The sequence below is a fragment of the Elaeis guineensis genome, chromosome 4 (assembly GCF_000442705.2).
Source record: "Elaeis guineensis isolate ETL-2024a chromosome 4, EG11, whole genome shotgun sequence".
Classification (NCBI taxonomy): domain Eukaryota; kingdom Viridiplantae; phylum Streptophyta; class Magnoliopsida; order Arecales; family Arecaceae; genus Elaeis; species Elaeis guineensis.
Genome location: NC_025996.2, coordinates 12,861,774 through 12,871,465, shown reverse-complemented (window position 1 = coordinate 12,871,465; position 9,692 = coordinate 12,861,774). Strand labels below are relative to the sequence as shown.

At 35.7% G+C, this 9,692-nt stretch overlaps 1 protein-coding gene across 1 annotated transcript; it reads left to right on the top strand.

Moving 5' to 3' along the window:
- The first annotated feature begins 1,413 nt into the window (after positions 1–1,413).
- LOC140856876 (beta-glucosidase 1-like) lies at positions 1,414–7,842 on the top strand. The gene is made up of 11 exons (XM_073255083.1): positions 1,414–1,736; positions 1,925–1,983; positions 3,072–3,147; positions 3,265–3,336; positions 3,430–3,517; positions 3,986–4,229; positions 5,576–5,691; positions 5,794–6,011; positions 6,114–6,145; positions 7,213–7,315; positions 7,392–7,842. Exons 1-11 carry the CDS (start codon positions 1,511–1,513, stop codon positions 7,667–7,669), a joined length of 1,512 nt encoding a protein of 503 aa, XP_073111184.1. The 5' UTR covers positions 1,414–1,510; the 3' UTR covers positions 7,670–7,842.
- Positions 7,843–9,692: the final 1,850 nt, after the last annotated feature.

Below are 9,692 nucleotides of genomic sequence, written 5' to 3'. Positions count from 1 at the left end.
CCTAATTGATAGGTATAATTGTCTTCTTGTTTGTCTGCTGCGGCTGATGATGATTTATTATTCTGAAGCTGAAGGATACAAGTTCCAGGCTGTGCTATCTGCGGGGCAATGCAGAGATGTTTCTTGTTACAGGCAGTATATACAACATCTAATTATACTGTGGAACTAACCTTATTGCAGATTCAAGGTCTTACCTCCTCATATGTGTGGGATAACTATAGTCTTATCTTATCATGTTAGTTATATTTCCGAACAACAGCAATAACTGTGACAGCCTATTTGGAATGCTTGTGCTGTGGAATTTTTTGCTACACTTGCGGAATTTCTTCATCTTTTGCCACAGTACATAAGGTTTTCTTACAACATTACTGACAGCTCTCTCACTCATATATTCTTTTTCTTCATGGATAGCATACTTTGGCTGACTCCTGGTTCTTCACTCCGGTGCCAACTATATATCTACTCAAAAATATGGTCTTGCTTTACTTATTGTTATGTAATTTTGTTTACCTTTATATTCTTACAGTCTTTGTTTTCGTACTCCATAACTGAGCCTGCACAAACGTGCTCTTGGGCTTCATTTTGGTTTACTGTTTGTACATTTTGCACTTCACTTGGGGGCTGTTTGATTGAGAGAGGTAGAGGTCTGGAATCGAAATTGGATGATTCTTGTTCCAACCATTTGTTTGGTTAGAAGGAGTTTCATTCCAATTCTGATTCCGAAATAGAATGGAAATGGCTCAATCTATATCTCTATGGATTCAATTTTTCATTCCAATTTCAATTTCGGTCACGAACTAAACGCTTGAAAAGATTTAGCCATTCCAATTCTGATTTCAAGCCATTCTGATTTTCATTTCTATTCTGATTTCAGTTACGAACCAAACACCTCCTTATTTCGGTGAATGAAGTTACAGTTTCTTACCAGAAAAAAAAATATATATATATTACACACACTTGGTTCCACGTGTTGGTGGAATAAGGCACGGAGTGTTGTGGGATCATGCGATGCCATGCATATTTCAGTCACGTCAAAGAGGTCTCTCTGTATCTTATCTCTCAAGGAACTCCCTTCACATGAAATCCTGTGCTTGCCTGAGTTTCCTAGTGATCAGAACCATCAAGGCTTCCTTTCGCATAAAAAGTTTTGCGTGCCCGGACTCTTTGCTAATAATTAACCACCACCAAAGAGGATTCTCTATCGCATTTACAAAGAGCCTCTCTTAACTTCACTTTATGTCATACGTGGTTATAACGAGAATATCACGAGAAATCTCCATTCCACTCCAATTCACCCATCACCCCGACAGACGTGGAAAGAATTTTAAGGAGACCGATAAGTAGAACACTCTCATAATGAAACAAAAATTCTTATCCAAATTCTTCTCCAACAGCTTTGGATGCTCTCCCGGTTTTCAACCCTACTCCAACCCTATATAATTAACGCCACCCCACCCCCACCCCTCCATACCTTGTATTCCTTTCCTCCTCGCCTCAAGCTCTCCTCAAGATGAGGTCTCGAGTGCTCTCTTTCTTCTTCTTCTTCTTGTTGTTTGCCCTTGGTTGTTCGGCCCACATACGGCGGCCCGCTCTGAAGCACGCCGGGTTTCTAAGCCGCGGGAGCTTCCCGGAGGGCTTCGTGTTCGGGACGGCAGCGTCGGCGTACCAGGTGGAGGGGATGGCGCTCAAGGCAGGGCGTGGCCCATGCATCTGGGACACCTTCGTCAGGATCCCAGGTAACATATAAATATAATCATCGCATACTCCTTCAAGCCTTTTTTTTTTTTTTTTTGATAGAAAGAGAAGCAGCGGAGAATTGCCACCCAACTTCAAGCCATTAAATATATATATTGCCTTCCTTCAGAGTTTTAGCTCGTTTTCTGAATTTCTTTGATGTTTATATATACTCGTTTGTTTGAAACAGGTAATATTGCAGGCAACGCCACCGCCGACGTGACGGTGGACGAGTACCATCGCTACAAGGTAAAGAATATTAGCTTTCCTGATTTGTTAGTTATAGAACGTTAGCTTTACTTGTTCCTTGTTTGGTGATAAGATGAAGACCGATTAGGTTAACCAAAGACCGGTTGCGATGCTTTCTCTTTTCTCATCTTTTTTTCCTTTTTCCTTTTTTTTTTTTTTTGATGATACTTTTCTTATCTTTTTTTTCCCATACAAAAATGTTTGTATATAATTAATTACATGACATTCTTTTAAATCTAATGAATATTTTTTATCTATGAATACATACGAGAGATATGCTAACAAACATTATGACTTGTGTGGATAATGTCTGTCTTAATTAATAGCTGGCTTATTCTTGTTTTGATTACAAGGATTGGTATATTATAAAATTTAATGGCTGATGGTTATATTCTGACGAATGAATATGTCAAGATTAACTGGGAATTGGATGGCCAGAAACCTAACAAATAATTAATTTTATGGGGCTATCTAAAATCGTCATTCTTCGCCTGGGAATCAACGATCCAGGCCAAGCCCAACCCAAAATCCGCCCAGGTTATATTGTCAGGTTGGGTCGGATCACGCCAGTTGGATCCAGCTAATTGTTTTACCTAAATAATAAGCCTAGCCACTCGTTAGGCTTACGGTTAGGGCCAGATGTGAGAGTCAAACCCTCCTCTTTCAGGCCGATGTAGCCAGCCAATTCATGGCTTCATCGATCACATGGTCAGCCTCATGAGCAGCATAAGCAACCTTCTGTTGATTGAGATTCTGGGAATTACGAAATTGAAGAGATATTCAAGATGTGGATCTACCATAAAACAATTTACTATAAACATCGTTCTCCATGTGACCTTGTTATAACGAATCACAATTTCATTGTGAGGAATAAAAGTCTGAGTCCTATAGACTTTTTAGTACATGATAATTATCCTGACAGAGCGATTGAGGCTTGTTTCATAATTCATACAAAGAATCAATTTTATTTGATTTCTTCGTCATTGTCTTTTATTCTTCTACTTGCTTTTTTCTTTTTTTTTTTTTCTTTTTTGTATTCAATTCCCAAGTAATATGTCAGACTCAAACAACTTGATTGTATGGTGCAGGAAGATGTGGACATCATGAAGAAGATGAATTTTGATGCTTATCGATTCTCAATCTCTTGGTCCCGAATTTTCCCAAGTTTGTGATACAATAATTTCTCATTATTTTCATATATAACTTCATTTTTTTCAAATAAAATAATGCTGTGATTTTCTAAATAATTTCATTTGATGTGAAATGGTTTTACTTTTGTAGATGGAACTGGAACAGTGAACTGGAGAGGTGTCCACTATTACAACAGACTGATCAATTACATGTTAAAGCAAGGTAAACTCCTGCTTTAATCTAGAAGCCAACACTGAATCAATTCGTTAATTCTCTTGGAAGCTGTCTTAAGCTAATAAATTCTTTGCATCTCAGGCATTACTCCGTATGCAAATCTCTACCACTATGATCTCCCACAAGCACTTCAAGATGAGTATCTCGGCTGGTTGAGCCCTAAGATAGTGTAAGTCTACAATGTTTCAGCCTCGGTTTTATTTGGTTCCACTTAACCATGCAACTTGTTCATTTTCATACTACAATCTTCTTGACCATTGATCGATTCTATTTAGACATAGTGAATCCGTTGACGGCTGAACACACACTCATGCATGCATAATTGCACATATATTTGAGGAGATAACCTGTACCGAGTTATTACATATGACAAAGTAGTACACTGTTAAACAGATAAAAGGCATGTCTCTGGCAAACCAATCCTGTAACTACTTCAAAAGTAACAACAAAGACAGAATATATCAGAATTTTCAAATCATAGCCTGGTGTTAGTTTGTGCACACAACCAGATACTATTAACAATGCTTCAAGATTTTGACCATACATGATATGAAAACTAATTATGTTGCTGGTCTTCGAATTCTAATAAATCTATTGAGAGTGGTTTATAATTCTGATTGATCATTATATCATGCAGGGAGGCATATGCAAACTTTGCTGATTTTTGTTTCAAGACATATGGGGATAGAGTGAAAAACTGGTTCACGTTCAATGAGCCCAGGGTGGTGGCAGCTCTTGGGTATGATGATGGCACTCATGCCCCTGGAAGGTGCACCAACTGTTCAGCCGGAGGGAACTCCTCTACAGAACCATACATTGTGGCCCATCATCTAATCTTATGTCATGCTGCTGCAGTGAAGAGATATCGTGAGAAGTATCAGGTGAATGGTCCAAGTATCGAATATGTTATCTGAGTGAAAACATTTTTCCTATGCACGTAGAATCATAAATCATGTATGCCAATTGATGTAAGCAAAATCGTTAAAATATGAATATAAAATCAAGTATCTTTCAAACGCTACCCAACCATGCCTGGATCTCTTAGTCGAGGGTTATGTTTGTTAGTTGTAATTTACTTGTTTGGAATGAATTAGAATTGGTAGGACTACGATTGAGACTTTGGAGAATCCACCTTTCTTATTTCATATATAATTCTCCACCTTTCTTATTTCATAATATAATTATACCGAAGGTTTGTTTTAACAAGAAAAAGATTTGTGTGGGGCACATTGCTTGAATTTGTCAACAGATACGGAAACATCTTAGGATCTGGAGAAAAATGAAAATTTATAATTCAAATGAAATTCAATTCGATCAAAAAGTCGTTGTATAATTATGCTTTCAGAAAATTCAAATTAGATTTTTATTGGATAAACTAATGAAAAATATCCAATTGAGTTTAAACTTAAAAATAGCTATTCATTTAAGTTTCAAGTGAAAAATCCTTCCTAATAGAAACATAACTTAAAAGCAACTACCCAAATAGAATGAAATGATTCAATTATCTTGGCAATTATAAAGTAACACTACACTATTATAAAACAGTACGGTACTATAATAAAACAGTATTGCACTATCATAAAATAATACTACACTATTATAAAGTTATACTATACTATTATAAAGTAATACTGTATTGTTATAAAGTAATACTACACTATGATAATATAATATTATCTTATTGTAAAGAAATACTGCACTAATATAATACAATAAAGCAACACTACATTATTATAAAAGAATACTATATTAATATAATATAATACTGTCTTAATTATTATAAAAAAATACTACACTAATATAATATAATAAAGCAATACTGTATTATTATAAAGGAATACTACATTAATATAATGTAATACTGTCTTATTGTAAAAGAATACTGCATTATGATAATATAATATTGCAATATTTTAAAGGGTGTAAGGGTATAAGAATATAAGGATAATTTTAGTCAAAAAAGAGTAGTTGTTTTTAATTTATATTTAAAATGAATAGCTACTTTTGCATAAAACTCATCTGGAGAATTGCTTTTCAGTTGAAAGTAGAACTGAAGATTTATCTCTAATTCTCTAATTTTTAGGATTTTTGAGCAAATTTGTCATATTAGATTGAAATCTATAGCTAACCAATTCTTTTACGCTGATTGATAACTTACTAGTGACTTGGCAAGTTAGCTATAATTGGTTGGTTACTGATACATTTTCCCTTATATTAATATTTACAGGTCCATCAGCAAGGCAGGATAGGAATACTCTTGGACTTTGTTTGGTATGAACCTCTTACCAACTCGATCAGCGACCAGGAAGCAGCTCATAGATCTAGGGACTTCCATATTGGATGGTAACACAAAGCTGCCAAGTTTAAACAGTGGGAAGAAAAAGAAAATGATATTAGACTTGTGGGCTAGCAAATTTTAATAAATCTGATCATGCTTGCTTGCAGGTTCCTGCACCCTATAACATATGGCGAGTATCCGAAAACGATGCAAGAGATTGTCAAAGAGAGACTTCCTAAGTTCACCCGTGAAGAAGTTGAGATGGTAAAAGGATCGATAGACTACGTTGGGGTTAACCAATATACGTCTTACTACATTAAGGACCACCCAACGACCTCGCAGACTCCAGTTAGCTACTCGGCAGACTGGCATGTCACATTTGCTTGTGAGATCCTTCAACTCTTCATACATAATAAAAACTACAAGGTCAAATTTTGTCTATTTCTAAACAACAATTTTTCATTTTAATGCTCTCTGATGAATGCAGACGATCGTGACGGTGTGCCAATTGGACCACGAGTAAGTGTTTATTTAATTAATTTGAGGATTAAAATAATCAATTAGTCATTTAGAAAAAGTGTTTTCACCTTATCACGTTTATGGTATATTAAGTAAATAACATTAATAAAAATAATTTTATATAAGCTACCTTAATTAATATAAATTTACGATTAAAATATGTTTCGATTGGATGTATATATTACTTATATTCTAGTTGTCTTGAAATATAATTTCATTTTCACTTGCGAGGTCCTACTTTTGGATTGAGGATAGAAAGGATACGTTTCATATCCCTAGCTGTTCAACATAATTTCGCCATATCCTTTCTTATTTTTTATATTTAGAAAATATTTACCATTTTGATATGGATTTTTTTTTAAAAAAAAAAAGCTAACCTAGATATTAGTTTAATAGGCCAACCTTGTCGAGTGCTGTCTCATTTTTTTCCTGCATCTTAAAGCACCCTTCTCCCCATTTCCATTACTTGCTTTTGTTATTAATATTTAAAAAGAAGTAAAAGAAAAGAAATTAATTAGAGAGTGGGCTCTTCTCTCTCTAGTAGAAGTCAACCATGATGACAGCGTCATAAGATTTAATGGGAGAGATTGCCATAATTCCACGTCGACTAATTTTAAAAAAAAATTACTATAAGGGTTTGCTAACCTGAGTCAATCCTCCTGATGGTTTAAGCTTTTGGTATGTAAATCCATGATACATCTATCTTTGACTTGCATGAGCTATCTCACAGTCTCATAAATTTTCGCCACTTTTCCGGCAAGGATTTGATAAGTTCTCTTGTAGCTTTTGCAAATTATTGGGGCTAACATTAAGTCTTCCCCTGACCTGTCTCGGACCTCCAAACGAACCCTAGTTCCCCTTCCAACCATTGGCTTATATTCAAATTAACCTTGGTTTGATAAGACCATACAGTCTCAATTAGTTGTGTAACAGAACTCTAAGCTTTTAAACAGTGATAAATCTTTGCTTTGATATTATTGTCTAAAAAAGGTTCTCGACTGAGTGGTATAACTTGAATTGATATGGCCCAGTTATAAAGAATTAATTTTGGGCTTTTCTTTATGCAGGCGCACTCTGACTGGCTCTACATTGTCCCGTGGGGGATGTACAAGGCTGTGACTTATGTTAAGGAGACTTACGGCAATCCAACTATCATTCTATCTGAAAATGGTACGAGAGACATATGAGATCATCCTCTTCAATCCATAATTATAATTTCTAACACCGTCATTGATAATGATAACAGGAATGGACCAGCCCGGTAACGTAACTCTTCCTGGGGCCTTGTGGGATACTGTGAGGATCAATTATTACAGGAGCTATATAGCTAAACTCAAGGAGGCAATCGACGATGGGGCCAATGTGGTAGGCTACTTTGCTTGGTCTCTGCTTGATAATTTCGAGTGGAAGTTAGGATACACATCGAGGTTTGGCCTGGTCTATGTGGACTACAGCACCCTTGAGCGATACCCGAAGAATTCAGCATATTGGTTCAGGAACATGCTTAAGGGAAAGAATAACTGATCTTATTGTCAGCATTAAGACATGTAGGATAGTTAGTAACTTGGTATAGCATTAGTAAGCTGTTCAAAAACCTTATGCAATTTAGTCTTTCAGCAGAGCTCGAATGTATTTTTTTTATCCAATTTTAATTACAGCATGTTTTAGAGACTACTATTTGTTGTGGTTATATGTGGTTGGTGTTGCGCCCTCTTCTCTCTCTCACCAGTTTCACCGTAAGAATCTTAGGCTTCAAACAGTTGGGCTCCAAGCCAGGCCAGGGATTTTATCGGTTGGGTCATTGGGCCGCTCAGTCTGGCCCCTCTGCAGCTCCACTAGTGCCAGGGAGCTTTGAGGACAATCTCCAGGCAACCAGTTAAATATGCTTAAAGGAGCCTAATATAGTTTTTGAGAACTAAAATATAAAGGGGGAAGGTAGGACAGATTAAAGTGCAGGCGAGATTTGAGCCCAGAGATCACTGATCCAATCCCAGATGGTGAATAAACACTGATACGAGTCAGGCTACAACCAATCAAAATCTATTTTGAATCAACATCAATACAAAGAGAAATGTGGGAAGGTGATGTGCATCAAGAAAACAAAAATATTTGTTGTTTCATTGTGCTCGATAGGATTGTTAGCAATTCCAACTTTGATGTCATCAAAATAGAGAAAACTGGGTTAAAAATATGGACAATATCACCAAACTAAAACGTACCTCACTCTTAGGTTGGCAATGGATCTAGATTGGGCTCACCTTTTTCTTTTTTAAAGCTTTTTTCCTGGGAAATAGAGACTCTTGCGTTTTGTCCTATGGTCATTAGCCGCAGGTAGGTGTAGCATGTGGTCTTTTTTCCTCAACTCTTGCTGTCACTCTCACAACCTAGTTTCATTTTTCTTTTTTTTTTTATTCTTTCCTTCTCTATCAATATGTCCTTCTCCTTTCTCTCAGCCAAAAAAAAAAAAAAGAGGCAACACAAGCTCCATGAGAATTTGTAAATGCACTGCAATTTCGAAAGTTAATCTTTTTTCGTATATTTTCTATGAGACATTCTCTTCATTTTTGCCTCTTTGATGAGTCTATCTGCATGCAAAAATAGAACCACATATGATGATGCTTGAAGAGATGCATGATCTCCACCATTCTGCTAGCAAGGCTAGAACAACTTTTCTTATCCATATGAGTGCGCGCCCCTGCAGCGGCAGCACATTTTGTAGCTGCTACTTATAGAAATACAAAATCTCTATGACTATTTTCTTGAACCATTAGTATGCAAATATGGCTTTCCTCGCAACATATCATTTTTCAGAAGGAACACACCCTAAATCCTAATTAAACTTGCATATTGCATTAGCATCGCTCATAGCCCCTATACATCCAAAATTATTATCGATCATGATTATTTAACCCAAATAATCCGCACTTAGGATAAGACTATTCTGCTATTTTTTATCTCTTGGAGGAAAAGTTTGCATGCCACTTTAATCCAGCTCTCTCTAAACACTAATCTATTTGTGATTAGACGGCAATCTTACTTCCACCAGAATCTTATTTAGTTATCAATCCCAACTTCACTTAAAAGTTGCTTGCAATGGGTGTCAATAATTACCGACACAATCGACCATTCCTCTACTGGTCTAAGTGAAAAAGGCAATCAAGCCTATCCATCCTTCCCAACTAAATATATAGTTTAATATTTTATGTCACCCATCTTCACTTAATAGTGCTACAAGTATATTATTTATATAATATTATTAAATAATAGACAAATATATCGTTTCAAATTTTGTGTATCAAACTTTGTGAATTAAAATATTCTTAGCACCTTTCTTAATAATCATCTGCAAAAAAAATACGGCTAAGAAGTTATTTATATAATCATCTTTATTTATTTCAATCTTTATTTCTTAGTTGCATGTTTGCTGTAGAAATCCTACATTAATTAGATTTTATTAATTTCTAAAATAAAAATCTATGTTTGTCTCCAAACTACCTCTCCAAGTTATTACTATTTTTAAACTCCGTCATGTGAGGATCTGTGCATG